The 24030-nt window shown below is 41.5% G+C and overlaps 1 protein-coding gene across 1 annotated transcript; it reads left to right on the top strand.

Moving 5' to 3' along the window:
- Positions 1-4829: 4829 nt before the first annotated feature.
- LOC124125725 (mucin-12-like) lies at positions 4830-18644 on the top strand. The gene is made up of 5 exons (XM_046489093.2): positions 4830-5060; positions 9073-9774; positions 13001-13097; positions 13631-13869; positions 14478-18644. Exons 1-5 carry the CDS (start codon positions 4997-4999, stop codon positions 15842-15844), a joined length of 2469 nt encoding a protein of 822 aa, XP_046345049.2. The 5' UTR covers positions 4830-4996; the 3' UTR covers positions 15845-18644.
- Positions 18645-24030: the final 5386 nt, after the last annotated feature.

Raw genomic sequence — 24030 nt, 5'->3', positions numbered from 1 at the left:
AGATAAGGTGAGGTGAGGTAAAAAAGGGTTTAACGTCGCGTATAAGATATTGTGTGTGTGTGTGTGTGTGTGTGTGTGTGGCTGCTTGTACTAGTCCGGACTGATGGCGATTTATAGTGCTTGCACACTGAGATACCATGCCGCAATTTAGCATGGATGCCCCACTCACAGTATACTGACTCCGAGCCGACCAGTCCTTGTTTTAGCCCCTTAGTGCCGAGCACTAGACAGGGTAACAACACGTACCTTCTATTAACGTCTTTTGGTATGACGCGGTCCGGGATCGAACCCCGGCGGACGCTCTAGGCCTCGAGATAAAGGTTAGATGGTTGTTCTGATTCCTGTCTGTACATTAACTTGTACACAATTCTGACAACTTGTACATAATGCTGACAAGCATCGGTACATTGGAGGGTAATTGAACTGGCAGTGTGACAAAATTAGTTGTTTACACATGAGTAGTAAATCAAATCAAATCATATAGTAGTTTCAAATCATTCATTTAGATGTTTAATTTGAGTGAGTTAGTAAGTAAGTAATTCTGCTTTTAGCAATATTCCAGCAATATCTCTTCTGGGGACACCAGAAACGGACTTCACACATTGTGCCCACGAGGGGATTCGAACCTGGGTGCTCGGCGCCACGAGCGAACTCTTTCACCACTAGGCTACCCCACCGCCCCGGTCTATTTGAGTTCGCGCCCTACGGGAAACAAAATCAGATCGAATGCTGATGGAATCATGAGTTACATGGCCAAAATATAACCGATAGTAGTAGAATGAGTTAGTGAGTGAGTGAATGAGATTAGGTTAACGCCGCTTTGAACAGTATGCCAGTTGTATCACGGCGTGTTAGCTTGATGTAGGAGGAAAGCTCGAAGCGGAACGAAATCTGTATTGTGAAAGTGCAAGTTAAAGTCCCATAACACGTCATTATTCTGCGTGGGTATAATACCTTTGGATGTGCTCTTTGTATGTAACTGCACTCGTCACTAGAATTACGTTGTTGTCAGGACATCTCATTTTTCATGCAGCATAAAAAAACTGTTAAAATATCGATTTATTTTTTTCTAGCCAGTACTGCAACTATGAAGATCTGTATGTTTATTAATATGCGTTTTGGAATCATTTTAAAATATGTTATTTAGTGAGTGAGTTGGTTTTAACACTGCTTTGAACATTATTCCAGTTATATCACGGCGTGTCAGCTTAATGTGTGAGGAAAGCCTGAAGTGATGCAGGTATCAGTCGTTTACAACTTTGGTGAAACCCACTAACACAGGTATGGAGTTGACAAACCTAGCAAAATAATCGGGTCGAACCGGGATTCGAACTCACAATCATAGGTTCCTGGCGTGCCCAAGGTACGCAACTCTGCACAGCGAATCGCGGCGCCTTAGACGACCGGGCCACCCGGGCCTCCAAGTTATGTGATAATGTCACGATGTATGTCACGTGTGTCACGTGGTCGTCTATGCACACAGGGTCGTTATCATGGCACCTGCATGACGTCAACTCCGAATGGAAGCACCTGTGACGTAATATCGCACTGACAAATTGTATTTTTTAAAATGAAAACGATTTCGTTATCTGAATACTATTACGTAGCTGAACATGTTTAGTTGATACATTCGCACAGCACGTGTATTGTTATGACTTTCAACATTACTTTGCGACATCGGCAAAATTCAGATTCAAATTATCAGTGAAATATGTTGTTTATTTGGACATAAATCACTACCAGGATTCTGGTCAGATATGATGAAGTTAACACGACACCCGTGTTTCATACGTGCCTGGCGCCGTATATTCCGGTTGTGTATATCATGTAAACAGTGTTGGTTATAGTGTGAGTAAAAATAACTACCGACAACAAGGAAAAGTGTAACCCATTGCCGACATGAGTATGCCCTGCAGAACACGACAAATAACAAGTTTTCCTCATAAATGTGTATCGTTGGAGGAACGAATTTGCTTATACCTAGTAGCCTTACATTTAGTGGAAACGTGGCTAGTGTCTATCGTTATTCATACATTTAAAAAAATGACGATGACGCTTCCACGTCACTTCATCTGATATACTCTATGTACACTTTGTGTAAGGTGTTAGATGGCTATATAATGTGACTGTAAACCTCCTAGCGCCTCATATGGCAGCCTAGGTTGTATACTCCCAAGGGAGCAGAGAATGAAATTCGAGTCCACACTGACTTATAGACGGGGTTTATTATGTATCTCCGTAGCTTTTCTTTCGTTACATTGTGTCTACAAGCCACTTACATTGTATGTTTTAACTACTTTTACCGGCTATAATACCACTTTGACGAGTTAATTCCTCTAACCGACTATAATGCCACTTACTTTAGACGTGTTAGCTACTCTAACCGACTATAATGCCACTTACTTTAGACGTGTTAACTGCTCTAACCGGCTATAATGCCACTTACTTTAGACGTGTTAGCTGCTCTAACCGGCTATAATGCTACTTACTTTAGACGTGTTAGCTGCTCTAACCGGCTATAATGCCACTTACTTAAGACGTGTTAGCTGCTCTAACCGGCTATAATGCCACTTACTTTAGACGTGTTAGCTGCTCTAACCGGCTATAATGCCACTTACTTAAGACGAGTTAACTGCTCTAACCGGCTATAATGTCACTTACTTTAGACGTGTTAGCTGCTCTAACCGGCTATAATGCCACTTACTTTAGACGTGTTAGCTGCTCTAACCGGCTATAATGTCACTTACTTTAGACGAGTTAACTGCTCTAACCGGCTATAATGCCACTTACTTAAGACGTGTTAGCTGCTCTAACCGGCTATAATGCCACTTACTTTAGACGTGTTAGCTGCTCTAACCGGCTATAATGCCACTTACTTAAGACGAGTTAACTGCTCTAACCGGCTATAATGTCACTTACTTTAGACGTGTTAGCTGCTCTAACCAGCTATAATGCCACTTACTTTAGACGCGTTACCTGCTCTAACCGACTATAATGCCACTTACTTTAGACGTGTTAGCTGCTCTAACCGGCTATAATGCCACTTACTTAAGACGTGTTAAGCCCTATAACCGGCTATAATGCCACTTACTTTAGACGTGTTAGCTACTCTAACCGGCTATAATGCCACTTACTTTAGACGAGTTAGCTGCTCTAACCGGCTATAATGCCACTTACTTTAGACGTGTTAGGTACTCTAACCGGCTATAATGCCACTTACTTTAGACGAGTTAGCTGCTCTAACCGGCTATAATGCCACTTACTTTAGACGTGTTAGCTGCTCTAACCGGCAATAATGTCAGTTACTTAAGACGTGTTAACTGCTCTAACCGGCTATAATGCCACTTACTTAAGACGTGTTAGCTGCTCTAACCGGCTATAATGCCACTTACTTTAGACGTGTTAGCTGCTCTAACCGGCTATAATGCCACTTACTTAAGACGTGTTAACTGCTCTAACCGGCTATAATGCCACTTACTTTAGACGTGTTAGCTGCTCTAACCGGCTATAATGCCACTTACTTAAGACGAGTTAACTGCTCTAACCGGCTATAATGTCACTTACTTTAGACGTGTTAGCTGCTCTAACCAGCTATAATGCCACTTACTTTAGACGTGTTAGCTGCTCTAACCGGCTATAATGCCACTTACTTTAGACGTGTGAACTGCTCTAACCGGCTATAATGCCACTTACTTCAGACGTGTTAAGCGCTCTAACCGGCTATAATGCCACCTACTTCAGACGAGTTAACTACTCTAACCTGCTATGATGCCACTCACGTTAGACGTTTTAACTACTCAAACCTGTTAAAATGCCACTAACATTGGACGAGTTAGCTACTCTACCCTGCTATAATGCCACTTACTTCATATGTGTTAACTGCTCTAACAGGTTATAATGCCACTTACTTTATATGTGTTAACTACTTTAGATGTCTTAACTGCTCTTACCTTCTATAATGCCACTTACTTTAGACGTGTTAACTACTATAACCCACTATAATGCCATCTTATTTTTAGGCATGTTGTACTTGAGTGATTATCGCTGCAATATGACTGTATGTTGTATTGGCGCCAACCTTGTTATAACCCGACATTATCGATGCTAAGCCAAAACAGAATATATTGAACTGCAGTAAAGCCATGTTAACTTGAACTTCATTAAGTCGACACATCACACAAGGTGATTTAACCATATAAGTCCCGACATGAACATTTTTAATAGTGCCAATCCGTGTGTCTCGAACAACTCGATATATTGTTATGGTCCCTAGGTATCGAGGTTATAATGTCAGTGAGTGAGTTGGGTTTAACGCCGTTTTTAACAGTGTTACATTTATATCGCGGCGTGTCAGCTTAATGTGGGAGGAAAACCCGATGTGATGCAGGTCTAAGACGTTTACCACATCAGTGAAACCCACGAGCACGGGCATGGTGCTGACAAACCTCGGGGAGAACCGGGATGCGAACCCACATTCATAGGTTTCTGGCGTGCCCAAGGGACGTAACTCACCACAGGGACTGGTCCCCCGTGCCCCCAGAGGTAATAATGTTATACTGTGTCTAATTCCGATAAAATTGATAGCGTTACGCTCTCACTGAGGAATCGTTGTTTAAACTACAAGCGTATTTGCATGACTACTGATAATCTGAGGAAAATGCAATTTCCCGAAACTGTGTGATGCATAGCTACATGTTCCTAAAGGCGTGTCAACCAGTTTGAATATATTTATCTGTATGAAGTAAACAACGCCAGCTTATGAATGTGTACAGGCAACAATACATAAAGCCACACCACTGTGATGTTGTTACCGCGGAAGTTATATACGCCTGATTTATTGAGGAAAATGATAGCAGCGAGCAATTGATATAGCCATGTTGTATAGCGCCTAATACATAGAAAATAACCACGAAATAGTGATTTTAAGTTTGGCCGATGAGACATTCGGCAAACCAGCCAAGTTAGCGTGAGACTTGAACTGCCTGGACTCACCAGTATGCCTTCCACACGCAATGTACTTGTGTTTCTGTATAGTGTATGTGTGTACAGCGGCATTGAAGGTGAGATATTATTTGTGTTTGATTTTTCTTCGCCATAGACACTCACATACATCTTCCGCTTTTGGTAGGCCTAGTCATGTATCCTTGTTTTTTTCTGGCTGGGATGTAGGTTGGTGGTGGGGTAGGATGGCGTAGGGTAGAGGGCGATAGGGTGGTATGAAGATAGAGCAGTGGCATGAGTGGATATTGGGGTGGTTGGCTGGTGGGCGGTAGGGTGGAAGGATGTTTGGGTGGTGGGGAGGTGGGGCGGTTGGATGGTGGGGTCGGAGCCTAGTGGGGTTGTTAGGTAATGAGGTAGTGAGGGGGTAGAATGGGAGGATAGCAGGATGGTTGCAGAGTAGGATGTTACAGCAATCGGACAGTGGCCTGGCTTCCATGTTGAGGTAATGGGGAAGTGTGATGGTAGATTTGTAGGGTAGTGTGATAGTAGATCAGTAGGGTAGTGTGATAGTACGTCAGTAGGGTAGTGTGGTTTTAGATCGGAAGGGAAGTGTGATGGTAGATCAGTAAGGTAGTGTGATAGTAGATCAGTTGGGTAGTGTGGTGGGAGATATGTAGGGTAGTGTGATGGTAGATCAGTTGGGTAGTGTGATGGTAGATCAGTTGGGTAGTGTGGTGGTAGATCAGTAGGGGAGTCCGATGGTAGATCAGTAGGGGAGTGCGATGGTAGATCAGTAGGGGAGTGCGATGGTAGATCAGTAAGGTAGTGTGATAGTAGATCAGTTGGGTAGTGTGGTGGGAGATATGTAGGGTAGTGTGATGGTAGATCAGTTGGGTAGTGTGATGGTAGATCAGTTGGGTAGTGTGGTGGTAGATCAGTAGGGGAGTCCGATGGTAGATCAGTAGGGGAGTGCGATGGTAGATCAGTAGGGGAGTGCGATGGTAGATCAGTAAGGTAGTGTGATGGTAGATCAGTTGGGTAGTGTGATGGTAGATCAGTAAGGGAGTGCGATGGCAGATCAGTAGGGTAGTGTGATGGTAGATCAGTTGGGTAATGTGATGGTAGATCAGTAGGGTAGTCTGATGGTAGATCAGTAGGGGAGTGCGATGGTAGATCAGTAGGGTAGTGTGATGGTAGATCAGTAGGGTAGTGTGATGGTAGATCAGTTGGGTAGTTGGATGGTAGATCAGTAGGGTAGTGGGATGGTAGATCAGTTGGTAATGTGATGGTAGTTCAGTTTGGTAATGCGAAGGTAGATCAGTTGGGTAGTGTGATGGTTGATCAGTAGGGTAGTGTGATGGTAGATCAGTTGCGTAATGTGATGGCAGATCAGTAGGGTAATGTGATGGTAGATCAGTAGGGGAGTTCGATGGTAGATCAGTAGGGTAGTGTGGTGGTAGATCAGTAGGGTAATGCGATGGTAGATCAGTTGGGTAGTGTGATGGTTGATCAGTAGGGTAGTGTGATGGTAGATCAGTTGCGTAATGTCATGGCAGATCAGTAGGGTAGTCTGGTGGTAGATCAGTAGGGGAGTCCGATGGTAGATCAGTAGGGGAGTGCGATGGTAGATCAGTAGGGGAGTGCGATGGTAGATCTGTACGGTAGTGTGATGGTAGATCAGTTGGGTAGTGTGATGGTAGATCAGTAGGGGAGTGCGATGGTAGATCAGTTGGGTAATGTGATGGTAGATCAGTTGGGTAATGTGATGGTAGATCAGTAGGGTAGTCTGATGGTAGATCAGTAGGGTAATGCGATGGTAGATCAGTAGGGTAGTGTGATGGTAGATCATTAGGGTAGTGTGATGGTAGATCAGTTGGGTAGTGTGATGGTAGATCAGTAGGGGAGTGCGATGGTAGATCAGTAGGGTAGTGTGATGGTAGATCAGTTGGGTAATGTGATGGTAGATCAGTAGGGTAGTCTGATGGTAGATCAGTAGGGTAATGTGATGGTAGATCAGTAGGGGAGTGCGATGGTAGATCAGTACGGTAGTGTGATGGTAGATCAGTAGGGTAATGTGATGGTAGATCAGTAGGGTAATGTGATGGTAGATCAGTAGGGTAGTCTGATGGTAGATCAGTAGGGTAGTCTGATGGTAGATCAGTAGGGTAGTGTGATGGTATATCAGTTGGGTAATGTGATGGTAGATCAGTAGGGTAGTCTGATGGTAGATCAGTTGGGTAATGTGATGGTAGATCAGTAGGGGAGTGCGATGGTAGATTAGTAGGATAATGTGATGGTATATCAGTTGGGTAATGTGATGGTAGATCAGTTGGGTAGTGTGATGGTAGATCAGTAGGGTAATGTGATGGTAGATTAGTAGGGTAATGTGATGGTAGATCAGTAGGGTAGTCTGATGGTAGATCAGTAGGGTAGTCTGATGGTAGATCAGTAGGGTAATGCGATGATAGATCAGTAGGGTAGTCTGATGGTAGATCAGTAGGGTAGTCTGATGGTAGATCAGTGAAGTATTAGGATGTTAGGGCAGTGGGTAATATTATGGTGGAGCATTTGGGTAGTGGGATAGTTGAGCTGCGAAGAAGTGGGATAGTAGAGCAGTGGGATAGTGATAGTTTAGAGCTGTGGGAAAGTTTTATGATAGATCAGTGGAGAGGTGGGATAGCAGAGCTTTAGGATAGTATTCTGGAAGAGCAGTCGGGTAGTGGAAGTAGATCAGTTGGATAGTGTGATGGTAGATCTGTAGGGTAGTGTGAGGGTAGATCAGTGGGATAGTGTGATGGCAGATCAGTAAGTTAGTGTGATAGTAGATCAGTAAGGTAGTCTGATGGTAGATCAATAGGCTAGTGTGATGGTAGATCAGTAGGGTAGTGTGATGGTAGATCAGTATGGTAGTGTGATGGTAGATCAGTGGGGTAGTGGGATAGCAGAGCTGTGGGATAGTATTATGGTAGACTAGTTTGATAGTGGGAAAGTAGATCAGTGTGAGGGTATTATGGTAGAGCGATTGAGTCATGGAATTTTAGAGTAGTGATGTAGTATTATTGTAGAGCAGTGGAGTATTGGGATGGCAGATCTGTGGGATAGTATTATGGTAGAGCAACTTGGTAGTGGGATAGTAGAGCTGTGAAGAAGTGGGATAATAGAGCAGTGGGATAGTGGGAGTTTAGAGCTGTGGGATAGTTTTATGGTAGAGCAGTGGAGAGGTGGGATAGTAGAGCTGGGGGATAGTATTATGGTAGCGCAGTGGGATAGTATTATGGTAGCGAAGTAGAATAGTATTATGGTAGAGCAGTGGGATAGTGTTATGGTAGATCAGTTGGGTAGTGTGATGGTAGGTCAGTGAGGTAGTGGGAAAGTCGACCAGTGAGCAGTGGGAAAGTATTTTAGTAGAGCGGTGAAGTAGTGGTATTTTAGAGCTGTGAAGTAGTGGTATAGCAGTGCTGTGGGATAGTATTATGTTAGACTAGTGGAGTAGTGGGAGTTTAGAGCTGTGGGATAGTTTTATGGTAGCGCAGTGGAGAGGTGGGATAGTAGAGCTGAGGGATAGTATTATGGTAGCGCAGTGGGATAGTATTATGGTAGCGAAGTAGAATAGTATTATGGTAGAGCAGTGGGATAGTGTTATGGTAGATCAGTTGGGTAGTGTGATGGTAGGTCAGTGAGGTAGTGGGAAAGTCGACCAGTGAGCAGTGGGAAAGTATTATAGTAGAGCGGTGAAGTAGTGGTATTTTAGAGCTGTGAAGTAGTGGTATAGCAGTGCTGTGGGATAGTATTATGTTAGACTAGTGGGGTAGTGGGAAAGTAGAGCAGTGGGTAGGTATTATGGTAGAGAGATGGAGTATTGGGATTTTAGAGTAGTGGGGTAGTATTATGGTAGAGCAGTGGAGTAGTTGGATGGCAGACCTGTGGGATAGTATTATGGTAGAGTAGTGGGGTTGTGTGAAAGTATTGGAGTAATGTAATGGAGTAGTGAAATGGTAGAGCTGTAGGTTAGTGTGACGGTTACGTAACGGAGTTGTAGAGATGTAGGTTAGTATGGGACGGTATAGTTAGATGGTTAAGTAACTCACTCTCCAATACATAAACTTATATTCTCATCGTGTCTCTTAACAGCCATGGTCACAAGTCAGCAGCCGACTGGGAGCACGGCGGAAGTGCCAACATCACAGGATTCTTCAGTTGGGACATCTAACTTATTCTCGCAAAACTCATTAAACCAATCAATATCTATTGAAGCATCAACAGTTCCTGGTTCATCAGAAACACCAGCTTCTCCTGGATCATCAGTGACCTCAACACCTTCCGAATCATCAGCAACGTCAACAGCTCCTGGATCATCAGCAATGTCACCATCCCCCGGGTCATCAGCAACACCCGCATCTTCTGGGTTATCAGAAACAACAGCTAACACGACTACATCATCTGACTCACCTGAAACATCATCTCCTGGAACATCGCCGACGCAACCCGAAACATCTGAAACTTCTGGTACAGATGGGATGTCATTATCGACTGAGTCCTCGAACCTTACAGCGAGTCCATCAGCGACAGCTGGACCACCTGGGACTTCAAACGATACAACGAGTTCATCTGATTACGGAAGCACATTTACCATGTCGTCCGATTCAACTAGCAATAGTGATAGATCAGTACCACCAACTTCATCGTCACCCAAACTGACGACAACCACTGCCACAGCTACAACAGCTCCGAGGTCCTCATCCCAATCCCAGCCAAGTCCCATGACACCAGGAGAAACAGCAGTAACTACAGCTAGTGTAGTTTCCACACAAGCTGCACGCAGCACAACACAAGGTAACATGTCCCGGTATACAACTCTAACTTTCATTAACAATAGGGAGCTTACCCGTGAAGACCCGGGGTAGAATAGGTCTTCAGCAACCAATGCTTCCGTAAAAGGTGACTATGCTTGTCGTAAGAGGCGACTAACGGGATCGGGTGGTCAGGCTCGCTGACTTGGTTAAAGCATGTCATCGATCCCAATTGCGTGGATCGATTCTCATGATGTCAATCACTGGATTGTCTGGTCCAGACTCGATTATTTACAGACTGTCGTCATATAGCTGGAATATTGCTGAGTGCGGCGTTAAACGACAAACAGATACATATTAGGGAGCATGGATTACGACGGAAAATGGCACCCAAGCAAGTTTCGATTTAATCCAACAAACCCACATTATATTCTTTGTCTTCTTAATCACATTTGTGGTGTATGTCATGTCCAGCTGTTTATGACTGTTATTGACATTAACGGCACAAACGCATCGCATGCATCAACTTTGGAAGTTGGCATGAGATCATGGATCGGGGTCTTTCTTAAAATTCTGACATTAATCATCAACAATAGTTTACTATAGCTTCCTTTCGTGCGAGAGTTTTCTTTTACAAATTTCGAAATAATTCGTTCGAATCTTATATATCTTTACGTTAATGGTTTGTAGTATACCAATCTCATTAAAATCAGACCTTAGTTCTCGCTACCGCTAAACAAAGATCTGAGGACATCCCATTACGGGTCATGTCAGAGTGACCTTTCGCGAACTTCGACCGACCAATCAAATATCCAACAGGAAGTCGAAATGAGCCAATCAGGAAGCAGCGTTCTCTAGTTTTATGGCACTGGTTTCAATATGGCGACTTCCATACCGGACAACGCTTTGGAAACTATTTTGACTAGGTTCGAGATTCCAAATCTGAAAACCGAACAAAAGAATATTCTGGAGTGTCTTATAGATGGCCGAGATTGCATGGCAGTACTTCCCACGGAAAATGGAAAGTCTCTTATCCGTTTCAGATGTTTATCCCATTGAAGCGCGAAACAGATGATCATTTTGACGAGAAGCTTCTTGTTTGTTCACCGCTGGTTTCTCTGTTTAGCGGTAGCGAGAACTAAGGTCTGATTTTAAGGAGATTGGTAGTATACCAGCGATCCTAAAGTTGTGAATGTTGACCAAGGTATCGGGGCGGTCGGGTAGCCTCGTGGTTAAAGCGTTCGCTCGTCACGCCGAAGACCCGGGTTCGATACCCGACATGGGTACAATGTGTGAAGCCGATTTCTGGTGTCCCCCGCCGTGATATTGCTGGAATATTGCTAGAAGCGGCGTAAAACCATACTCACTCACTCACTACTAAGGAATCATCTTTTTTCAAGCAACTGCATTGTTTTGTTCAGTCATGTCTTGTTAATGTCAAGGAGAACCAGATAAGTATCGAAATATCAATATATTTATATCAATTCAATCCGTTTCAAACAGATTCCCACTGTCCTAATATTGATATTTATAAGCCATCATACCATTAATATGCTAATACAGCAAAGTTGTACATCATTGTTAAAGCACTAGTCGATTGTTTCTATGTATGGCAGTGCTAGCTGGTCTAGATTAAATTTATACTCTAGAGCAATGCTCTACACGGGTGGCCCAGTCGTCTAAGGCGCCGCGATTCGCTGTGCAGAGTTGTGTCCCTTGGGCACGCCAGAAACCTATGATTGTGGGTTCGAATCCCGGTTCGCCCCGATTATGTTTCTAGGTTTGTCAGCACCATACCCGTGCTCGTGGGTTTTACCGAAGTGGTAAACGTCTGAGACCTGCGTCACTTCGGGCTTTCCTCCCACATTAAGCTGACACGCCGCGATATAACTGGAATACTGTTAAAAGCGGCGTTAAACCCAACTCACTCACTCACTCACTCTACAAAGGCATGTTCATAGATAGTTTAAAAAAAAGAAAAAGTAATCATTTGGTACCCAACTACAGTCGGCTAAGCTGACATCGACTTGAGTTGTGTACTCTTGACATGATTCACGAATACCATGAAAACTATGAATCAAATAATAATGCGTCTATCCACATTACAGCTTTTACTATTTCAATGCAGCCAATGTTTTATTTATCTGTATGCAAATTACTTATGTTTTTATGTGTCTACTGGACACCTACCCTGGTCTGGTACAATCATATTTGTAAATACAATTATCGCACATTGACAAAAATGTCCGCAACAAAATATCACATAATAAGAGTTTAATGTGTTGGTGAATATGTTTTCAAATGGTTGATTAGTTAATTACTTTAATACATTTTCTCAACTCTTGGTATTTTATGCAATGTAATATGTCACTGAATGCCACCAGAAGGTGATTGAGTCGGTGATTTGGGTTTAACGCCGCTTTTAACACTTTTCAAGTTACATCACGGCGTGTCAGCTTAATGTGGGAGGGAAGCCCGAAGTGATGCAGGTCTCAGACGTTTACCACTTCGGTGAAACCCACGAGTAAGGGTATGGTGTTTACAAACCTAGAAACATAATCGGGGCGAAGCGGGATTCGAACCCACAATCATGGGTTTCATGCGTGCCCAAGGGACGCAACTCTGCACAGCAGGCCACTCTTGCCCCCTCCAGAAGGTGACTAAGAGAAGGCCTCAACAATGTCTCTCTATATAAGTGATGTTTATCAAGTACATATATTCCCGAAGTGTTTGGCGTTAGATGAAAATGCTAGTTTAACCATAGCTATGATTGCCCATCCATGTCTATTTCCCTCTTGTGTATATTATAAGGTTGTAGCAGGATGACGAGGGGTACATGGGGTTTTAAGGGTCCCGCATTAAGATTTATACCACGCGCCTGAGGCCCCATGTACCCCGAGTGATCCTGCTACAAAGAATTTATCTAACCTACATGTTTTAATGTGATAATATAAAAGAATTAAAACAAATTCAAAATTGATAGAAAACAATCACGTGACTTTCATTGACTCGGAGAAAGCGTGAGGCGTTTTGCTTCGAAGCGGGGTATAAGGGATTTATTCTGCCTCTCAGAAATCCACGTGCAACCTGACTTGCTCGTGGCGGGGTATAGGGGATTTATTCTCCCGGTGAGAATTTTTTTCCCCCTCCAAGGCGGGATGCATAGTGTTTATCTAGTAGACCAATCAGATCTCATCATTCTGACATGGAGGTATGATAACATCATTTACACAGTGGACTGATTCTGTTGTTTGTTGTGTATTTTGCAGGTTCTACTGACACAACCTTGGCTACAGTCGTTATCTCTGTTGCCATCGTCGCTGGGGTGCTGACATTCATAACACTTACTACAATATGTATACACTTGTGAGTACACTATCTCCCTATCAACCAGTTGTTCGTCGTAAGAGTGAGTGAGTGGGTTGAGTTTTAACGCGCCTTTTACTTTGGAGGAAAGCTCGAAGTGACGCGGGTTTCAGACGTTTCACTTTGGTGAAACCTACGAACACGGGTTTCAGACGTTTCACTTTGGTTAAACCTACGAACACGGGTTTCAGACGTTTCACTTTGGTTAAACCTACGAACACGGGTTTCAGACGTTTCACTTTGGTGAAACCTACGAACACGGGTATGGCGCTGACAAACCTTGAAACATAAACGGACCGGGATCGAGCCCACAATCATAGGTTTATGGCGTGTACAAGGACGCAACTCTGCACAGCTAATTGAATAAATTTTGAATTAGAGCTTAGCTTGAAATGTTGTCAATCCTGGAATCTCAAGGAGTGGTGTTTGTAATTACGTTATTAAGGCTTAGTCACCTGCAATGTGGCAGTAAAGACATGTTAACATATTTCGTTTTTGTTTTTTTTAAATAAGGAGTTTCCGTTGTTTTTTAGATGTTTTCTGCGGCCAAGGAAGAAACAGTCTGCATCTATTGAAGAAAACGCCATGACTATGAGAGACAAAAAGAAGAAAAAGAAGAAAAAGAAGAAAAAGACTAGTCTTCAGGAATCCGATGTTAGTGAGCTTATTATTGCTATAGATAAGCAATCGAAACCACTGGAAATGGCTACATTGGATGCCTCTGATAACAACAGCTCTGACGGTGACTTGGAAGCCATACAGATTCACAAAGGTATACGCTTGAACGGTACCATCTCCAGAAAGTGAGTAAGGTGCCAGCCTGTTGTTAACATTATTTCAGTTATAACACGGCACTTCCTCCTTATGTCAGAGGAGACTCCAGGCTTTTGACGTAAACACACACATGAGTGTATAACATGTGCATGGGTATTGTGCTAACGAAACAACGATCGTGATTGGAGCAATTTAGTGAATTCTTACATATAAAGGGACACAACTCTATATAGTTGGTGGTGTACCTTGACAACACTGACCCAGCTGGGCATCCTCAGCGAAAGTGCATCAATATAAAACCAATGTAGGCATAAATAAAATAAATCTCAAGTCAAAATCACTACAGTTAAAATTACAGATACTGCAAAAAAAAAGAAATCAACAATCATGGTATTGACTCCATGAATTTAATCAAATGCTCTTTCAAAATGTCCTCAATGCCACGAACCTAATTTAATATTGGTCTTTGAGGCATCAAGTTCTCCGTTCTTACTAAAGAAATGCTTGTATCATGTTGTCTGGTCAAGTTATGTTCCAACTTGCTTTACGGTAAATGTGATCGCTTTAAACGTAAACCTTGACCGATACACTGAACTTATCTTTCAGAAAATACCACGGTGCAAAATGGCGTGGAACACCGCACAAACGCTAAGGTTGGCGACGCTGCTCAGTCTGGCAAGAAGATCGATTTCTCCGATACTACAGGGAAGTCGGGCGGCAATGATGCAAATAATGTGAGGATTTCCATACATCGTGAACTCTTGGAGATGACCAAACTGAGGAGCAACAACCAGCAGGATTCTGGGGAGACTAACAGACAAATGAGTACCTTTGGCAAATCAGGTCTCCTGGACAGATCGTCATCGACGGTCTCGAGCATATCCATTAGAGGAATCACCGACGTTGCCAAGCCCGGAGATAAGGTTGAAGGCGGACAACAAGAGGTGCGTGTTGGTAACACTAAGGAACTCGATCCACAAAATGTCCTTTCCCCTGTTCCTTGTGCTGAAAATACTGTTCCAGAGCCTGAATTGAAGTCAGACAATAAACAAGAAATGGGTGGCACTAATCAACTTGTGAGACAAAACTCGTTTTCTGAAGAAAGTATGTTAGAGGATGGCCATTCCCAATCTGAAATGAAAGAAGACAGCCAACAAGAAATAGGTGCCATGAATGAAGTTGTGAGACCAAACTCCGCTTCTTCCACTGAAGACAATGTACCAGAGGGCGGCCATTCTGGATCTGAAATGAAAGCTGCTGACAGCCAACAAGATAGAAGTGGCAGGAAGGAACTCGTGAGACAAAACTCTGTTTCGTCCACTGAAGACAGTGTACCAGAGGGCGGCCATTCTGGATCTGAAATGAATGCTGCTGACAGCCAACAAGATAGAAGTGGCAGGAAGGAACTCGTGAGACAAAACTCTGTTTCGTCCACTGAAGACAGTGTACCAGAGGGCGGCCATTCTGGATCTGAAATGAATGCTGCTGACAGCCAACAAGATAGAAGTGGCAGGAAGGAACTCGTGAGACAAAACTCTGTTTCGTCCACTGAAGACAGTGTACCAGAGGGTGGTCGTTCTGATTCTGAAATGCATAAAGAAGGTCAAGAGAATGAAGGTGAAACAGGGGAAGTCGTACGCCAAATTGCTGTCCCTCGTACTGAAGGCAATGTCCTAGAGTCTGAGACTCAAATGCACGCAGTTCACAAAGAAGGGAATGGATATGACTACGTAGGAGACAGTGGAGGGAAATATCAGGGAATTGGTCAACCCAAATATGCCATAGACGAAGAGAGTTATAGCCAAGCATATGAGTGTGAGGTCTACGAAGAGGATGATCTTGAAAGTCTTGATGAGGGTGAAAGAGCTGCGGATGGCAATGGTAGAGGACCAAGAGAAATAGATATTGATGCAATGATACAGGAGCGTGTTGGTGATGGTCTGAGCAATATCATCATGTCAACACGACTCTAGATTGAAGGAGGGTGTGTTGTTGAACGGAGCTAGTTTACTTGGGTTGTGTCAAGATAGTGCAAACACCACGATTTCCAAAACGTATCTTGTCAACAACACAAAAATACCTTTTTGAGACTGACGTAATGTGTAAACTTTCTCAACTCGCCCACTCAATTGACGTGAGAGACTAGACTCGATATCAAATTAATTGGCCCATGCATTACTGCATTGACATCGTATCTCCACGTGAATACAGTACACAATCTATAAGACTGTGTAGTCTGATAATGACAAAATCTGTTTCCATAAAATTCATTGTGATTGGTTTTAGAGTGTTAGGCTAGGTTAGGATATGGAGATGGATGGCCCTTAGTCATAATCCAGTTGATCACAATACACGCCGATATCCCAAGAACAATCACATCAATAGCCTGTCCTTCAGTTCCTGTTTGATGTTTGGAAGTTGGAATGAGAACAATATTCTTTAGAATTTAATGTTTGCATATTCTGAGGAAGTTTGTACGTCAACACACCCTGTTTAGATTGTTTATTGACACCAGTGTATGTTTCATTTCGCGCTATTTGAGGTGATGAATATCATGTTCGGGGTAATATCTCTTTCCCTGCCTACATTGTGAATGTGTCACAGGATGCAATCCAACGCTCAGCGCAGAATGGTTGCAGGTGTTCCTTGAGCTGCAACACCTTATCATATGCGATTTAAACATATTTTTATTCAATGAATCTGTATCGGTAGACAAGCGAAAAGGCTTATATTAATACCTCTGCAGTACAATTTATTCATGAAGGCATTAAACAAAACAATACATGATGATAAAGTGAATACGTTAACAAAAGCAAGTGGTCAACAACAGTTTGGTGTAATGAGTAGAACAAATAATTAATACGCAGGATTTACAGTCTCGCGTTAGTTTAAACCTTTTGGAATGAAGTATGTATGAATGTACTGTTTTTAAGATATCTAGATTGGGAGTATTTGTAAAATTTGCATTACCATTCAGTATAGTGTTAAGAGCAACTCTCTCAGGGTAGAAGAATGAATCATGTCTTACATCATTATAGGGACAGGAAAGGAAATAGTGTGATACAGTTTCATACATGTATCCACAGGTACAAGCTGCTTTGTCAGAAATGTGTCTCATATCGATGGGCATTAAGATCGCTGCAACCAAGTCTGAGGCGAGAATATACAGTCTGACAAAATCTACTTCCAAAATTTAGATAAAAATACAAATTGGTATTTTGTATTCTTTTTTTAAAATCTCTTAAATTCACCAGTTTCTGCATTAAGAACGTCATCAGGCAAATGGTTCCAACGGTTAATAGTGTCTGGTAAAAACGATTTGTTTTATGTGGAGATACTGAGCCGAAATCAGTACTGCTAATACCCTAAGCGTAACATTCCCCATTCTGTTAAAATAATTAAATAAATATTAATTACATATTTTTGGAATATCTCCCTTCTTACCTAAAACTCACATTAGAATAATGCTAAAAAGTAACCTATCGTCTTTCTTCACTATCTCACCATGCCTATAAACACCAGATACACTTTGTGTTGGTTAGCTGTATATACAACTGCTTTCCTGGATATGTTCAACAACTCACAGCTATTATGTACTTTCCTATGTTTTACTAGATATGTTCAGCGACTCACAGCTATTATGTACTTTCCTATGTTTTACTAGATATGTTCAGCGACGATTCCTTTGCTTTTCAGTCGTGTTCCATATGCCATATCAGTAGATTCAAGAGTTTTAAACGTTATTTATGTATGTGTCGTATGTGTCATGTTATTTCATGGTTAATGCGTCACAGAGTGACCATTTTAGTACCCGCAAGAGCAAAAATATCTTACAGTCAATGTCAAAATTTAGTCAATTGATAGAATTCCGTGAAAAATTATGAAATTGACAAGTCCATTTAATTAATTCGCCATGTTGGCCGAAACTTTCATTGGGAGGATCGACTCAATTTCAATATTGTTTCCTCAACGTAAACCACTGATAATCAAAGCAATCTCATATGAATGACCAGTGAACAGCTGTAACAACATGCTTGTAACTGACTGGACGCAGATACCACTTATGCAGACAGACAGATGAATTTACGTTTATGTGGATGGACATGGTGATAGATCGGAACATACTTTCTGTGTAATGCGGACATACTAAAAGACAGTGGTATAATATTTAAAACGTCCAATGAAAGGAGTAATGTTTGGAGAAGGAGTGTAACCTACACAAGCAATTTTGAGTGCGAATTAATTTATATAGTTTTGGGCGACTTAAGTGATTAAATAGTACATACACCTCAACATTGGGGGCCGATTTGTATGCAGGTGCCACGCAAGCTTATACATGTATGTCCAAAAGTGTTTCATTTACTGTACTGTTTACTGTTAATATTCACTGGTTTAATTCAAGTTATACCACATGTGTACGTTGTATAATTGATAACTTTCTATGCTATATGATCAGATGCTAAATATTTTCTTTGTACAGTTTGATGCAAGACCCAGCTATTTTACGTGTTCGTACATATTTACACACACGTTATGAATAAAAATGTGATTCAGGTGCAACTTAAACTAACCTGTCCACACAGGATGAGCTTATTTTGATATGACAGTGAGCAAATTCATAGGCTCCGTCAGTGTACGTTGTGTAGTTTGGTGGTAGGTTTCTTTGCTTTATAATCAGATGGTAATTATTGTCTTTGTACCGTTAGGTGCAAGAATATATTAATTTACAGTTTTGCACATGCGTTATGAATATAAATCACACATTCATCAGTAGTTTTGTCCGTTCTTCTGTCACATTCCAGACAACACTAATGCATGAATTTTGTTGTTCTATTGATTGTCAATGAAGGTAAAGATCGCAATAGACAATGCTATTCGCACCTTGGGGACGAACTTGAGGCACCGAGTGAGTGAGTTGGTTTAACGCCGCTTTAAACATTATTCCAGTTATATCGCGGCGTGTCAGCTTAATGTGGGAGGAAAGCCCGATGTGATGCAGGTGTCAGACGTTTACCACCTCGGTTAAAAACCCACGAGCACGGGCAAGGTGCTGACAAACCTAGAAACATAATCGGGGCGAACCGGGATTCGAACACATAATCATAGGTTTCTGGCGTTCCCAAGGGACGCAACTCTGCACAGCGAATCGCGGCGCCTTAGACGACTGAGCCACCCGTGCCCCCTGAGGCACCGAAATATGATCAGTTACAAACATGACATCTAATTCAGCGTCATCTCTCATTTTCAGTGATCCATTCATATAACTGTCACAGCTATTTTGCCCTTTGCGCCCAAATGCATCTGTTTTTGTCGGATAAAGATAATCGAGGTTGGTTATTATCTGGCGTTGTCGTTTTACATTTCCTTGTAGAGTCAAACATGATACATCTTCCCGAGGCAAGGGAGTTAACTGACTTTAAAAGTGCAGGTGGAAACTGGACGTTCATAGTCAGTTACCTCCCTTGCCTCCGGGAAAATGAACATAATAGTGAAATAGGTGTTGCCAGCTTAAGCAATCGATTATAATTACATCACAGAACATAGTTTTCACGTTTTCAAGATGGATGTTGTTATTATATCTTAGGGTATGACTGACAAGGAAGATCATGTTTTTATATAAGGTTTAGCATACAAAAAAACAACCCAGTAACCGATGCTTGTACGATGCAACTTATTGGATCGGATGGTCACAATGAATAGAGTGCGGTGTTGAAATCAAACAAACGTATCACACGAAGACGGCCTTAGCATTTTACACAAACCCCAAGATGAAGATAATTATGTATATTTTCAGGATGCTTCGTCGGCTTTATACACGCCCTGGGTCAATAATACCACATATTACCATGGCTAACACACATTGCTCATGCTCAAGGTGGGCAAAAATATAATCCTATGACAGTTTAATTGTTTACAGTCAGCTTAAGTATATATAATGAATATACATACTTTACCTTTTGTTTTAGTTTTCTATAACGATCCACAACACTGATATGTAAGTAAGTGAGTATGGTTTTACGCCGCTTCTAGCTATATTCCAGCAATATCACGGCGGGGGACACCAGAAATGGGCTTCACACATTGTACCCATGTCGGGAATCGAACCCGGGTCTTCGGCGTGACGAGCGAACACTTTAACCTCTAGGCTACTCGACCGCCCCTACACTAATATGTACTTAATATGTTTGTGATAGTATCATTTTAGTTAAAATGTAAAGTATGTTTATAAATATATTTATTTTACCCTATTTGTAATAATCCACCACTCTGACCAGCTGAAGAAAGTTCAATCAGACTTTACCCTAATCCCTAATCCCTTAATCCACTATGGGCACAGACCGTCATTACTGACACGACCCAGGGGATAACTGATTTAGATAATGTCATAATGTTCAGTAATGAATCACATTTTTGAACAATGGCGCAATTAGCCGAAAAGGCATAGATTACCGAATGGGAACTTGTCTTGATTTCTTCGACGATATGAACCGGGATTCGAACCCACAATCATAAGTTTCTGGCATTTACGGCAAACATGGGTTTGACCACAGTCATTATTTCAAAATCAATACAATTGAGAGAGTATTTGAACGATACCTCATAGGAGATTGGTTAAAGGCGACGATATGATTAAATTTATATGTTATGATTATAATGGTTTTGTGTTTTGTGAAATATTTCACCAAAATCGGTAGCGCTTGTTTAGCTCAGTCAATAGAAAATGGAACAACTCATGTTCGTTTTCCACAATCGGTGAAACTAATGTGGTGAATTATGACAATCGTCATGATATTGCCACACTACGGTCGCTCTGCATGTGGAAGCACGTGTTAGAACGTGCACAGGTAAATCAGTTACCTGATACCTCCCGATTCCCCGCTGAAGAGGCAAACTGGAGTTAAACCATAGACTCATTTGTCTTTGACCGTGGTTTAACGCACTGAATTGTTAGTTAATCACCTCTCGGCAATGACGGCACTTCTTTTTTCTCTATCATTTATCTTGATGATTGAACCATTTCATGAAAAACGTTTGTCGCCAGCGGGATTCGAACCCGCGATGTCCGTACGGCCGACTCACACAGTTCTCACAGCTGAGCATAGAGTTCCTGAATATCTATGAAAATACCTTTAACAAAACAATGTTTTTTAAACATTTTAGGTGCTATAAATGTTCGACATGGTTAAAGTATTTTAGGCCACTCGGACCCCAGTGTCTAATCGTTGAAATGGTTAATTAAACCACTCGGCGCTGCGCGACTCGTGATTTAATTAAAAATACCAGCGATAGGTTGGTTGGTTGGTTTGTTGTTTACGCCGCACTCAGCAATATTCCAGCTATATGACGACGGTCTGTAAAATAATCGAGTCTGGATCAGACAATCCAGTGATTGATACCAGCGATAGGACACTGGGTCCTCGTGTTCCTGTTTTGCCTACATTATTTTCATATAAAATCAAACCTCCTTAACTCAAAGTCCTTGTCAGTATTGTGGTGGTATTAAAATTAGTTCCACTGACAATGTTCATAAATGTCTACCAAAAGAAATGTAAACACACTGAAGTGAGTATTGACATAATATGTTTACATGCATGATGCGATAAGAACGTGAATATCTGTATACACGCACGCCGAAGACATGGTTCAGTGTGTGAAGCCCATTCATAATGTTCATCTGCCACGAGGGGCGGTCGGGTAGCCCAGTGGTTAAGGCGTTCGCTCGTCACGCCGAAGACCCGGGTTCGAATCCCGACATGGGCACAATGTGTGAAGCCCATTTCTGGTGTCCCCCGCCGTGATATTGCTGGAATATTGCTAAAAGCGGCGTAAAACCAAACTCACTCACTCACTCATCTGCCACGAGATTACTGGAATATTGCTGAAAGTGGCATAAAGCCATTCTCACTCACTCACTGTGGTGAAAGACAACACACAAAATATGTGGCCGGCTCGCACACTGACGGGGAAGGGACGTAACTCCGCCACCCTCCAACCATACCTTGACAGTCAGTGTTAGTTAGTTTTATTGACATATATGGTCAACGGGATTGGGCAAAAGTTATCCAACTTAGGTGGTCCTTTCCCTACTCTATATGTACAGACATTGATTATACATATATATACACATATACATACACACATACATAAACATACGAATACAGAAATACAGACTTATATACATAATCATATATACACACAATCATACATACTCATACATACATACACATACTCATATACATATGCATGTTACATTTATAGTAACAAAGAGAAATGTATTTACATAAGAACATAAACATAATGTTTGCAAGAATAACATAGACATACATAAGAATTGCCTATATAAACACAATTTACTTGTATATACACATTAATCCAAAATACATGCAAGACTACATATATAATTACACAATCATACATACATTTATATACATGTACATATATGCACACATACACACACTACATACATACACATATACCCTTGTATACGCATGCATACATGTATATACATACACATACACATATTTAGACACATACACCAGGATATACATACCCGTAAACATTATGCTTACAGAAGGAGGCAGAGATATCCATGTATTCATATACATGCATGCAGTTTATACACTAATGGCGTAATTAATAATAAGTGGTCGCAGAGCGATATTCTATATTTATGATAAAGGGTTACTCGAATCTATTAGTCGACAGTATATATTTTTGAACGCTGTTGAAGATGAGGTTATTGTGACTTTCGTCTAGGTATACATAACCGTAGAGAATATTTTGTATTGTGCATATTGTTCCAGCTTTTATAATGTTAGCGAACATGATATTTCTGGGAATAATGTAATTGGGACATTCAAGAAAAAAGTGTATGTTGTTTTCACATGGGTTTCCACAAGAGCAGGACAAATATCAGATAAATTTACTTTAAAGAGGTCTGCAATTAGGGAACTGCAAGAATGCCTTAGGCGTGTATGCAAAATATTAGCTTTTCGGTTGCCGGTTGAGAAGTATGGAGCTGGAGCTGCAATGGTTGTTTTAATCATATGTTTAAAATTTGATAATGATGTTGCACTTCTGTATTCAGGGGGTAACTCATTCCATAATTTGATTGAAGAAGGTATAAATGATTGTTGGTACGTAACTGTTCGTACATGCGGCGAATTCATGTTGTTTTGATTTCGTAACCCATATCTACTAATAGTTGATACTTTGGCTGGTAACGTGTCTTGTAAAAATACTGTAGATTGTACAAAGTTTTTTTAATTTTTCCTTCTATAAGATAGTGATTCCCATCCTGTCTCAAATTATAAACTCGATCTTGAGGAGAATTTAGGGAGACCTGTTACTATGCGACCGGCTTAGAGTTGAATCATTTAAAGTTTTTTCGGAATTTTCTTGACTGCAATTACCCCATACCTCTGACGCATATTCTAATATTGGCCTTATGAAAACAAGATGGACTTTGGACAGGGTTGGTCTGTAAAGTAAATATTTAACGGTTCTTAACGAACAAATCATTTTGGAAGCTAAGCGGCAAATGTTATCAACGTGAGAGTAACGCCCAGATGTTTGTGCGAGAAAGATGCGCTAAATGCGGTATTGTTATAAATAATATCTGCAGTGCGGTTTTTACAATGAGTGAACAGAATAAATGTTGTTTTGTCCGGGTTAAACTTAACTAGCCATCTGTTGGCCTAGGTATTGAGAAGCTCTAGATCACTGTTTAATCTGTGTTCTATCATTTGTAAGTGAAGATATGATGTACCAATGGAAGTATCGTCTGCAAAAAGGCGATTAGAATTCACTAGATTATCAGCGAGATCGTTGATGTAGAATAAAAACAAAAAGGGACCTAATACCGAGCCCTGGGGGACACCGGCTCTGGTGAATTTCAAAGATGAAAAGCTGCCATTTACAAAAACCTTTTGTCTCCTCTGACTAATATAGTCTTCTAACCATAGTAAAAGCTTGCCAGTTACACCGTATTTTTGTAATTTATGAAGAAATCCTTTATGCCAAACTCTGTCAAATGCTTTCGATATATCACAGAATACCATACAATAGTATTCGTGCTTGTCAACAGATGAGACAATATCATTAATATACATTTCTATTAATTGTGAGGTAGTAGAATGTCCTGGTACAAAGCCGGATT

This window comes from Haliotis rufescens, unplaced genomic scaffold (genome assembly GCF_023055435.1).
Source record: "Haliotis rufescens isolate VD_foot unplaced genomic scaffold, xgHalRufe1.0.p SCAF_5, whole genome shotgun sequence".
Classification (NCBI taxonomy): Eukaryota; Metazoa; Mollusca; class Gastropoda; order Lepetellida; family Haliotidae; genus Haliotis; species Haliotis rufescens.
This window is presented reverse-complemented; position numbering and strand designations above follow the sequence as displayed.

Excerpts from the sequence above, each read along its gene's own strand:
- LOC124125725 (XM_046489093.2), top strand. The coding sequence starts at position 4,997 with ATGCCTTCCACACGCAATGTACTTGTGTTTCTGTATAGTGTATGTGTG. Across the intron at positions 5,061-9,072 it reads TGTGTACAGCGGCATTGAAG|CCATGGTCACAAGTCAGCAG; the intron begins GTGAGATATTAT and ends GTCTCTTAACAG. Across the intron at positions 13,098-13,630 it reads ACTACAATATGTATACACTT|ATGTTTTCTGCGGCCAAGGA; the intron begins GTGAGTACACTA and ends GTTGTTTTTTAG.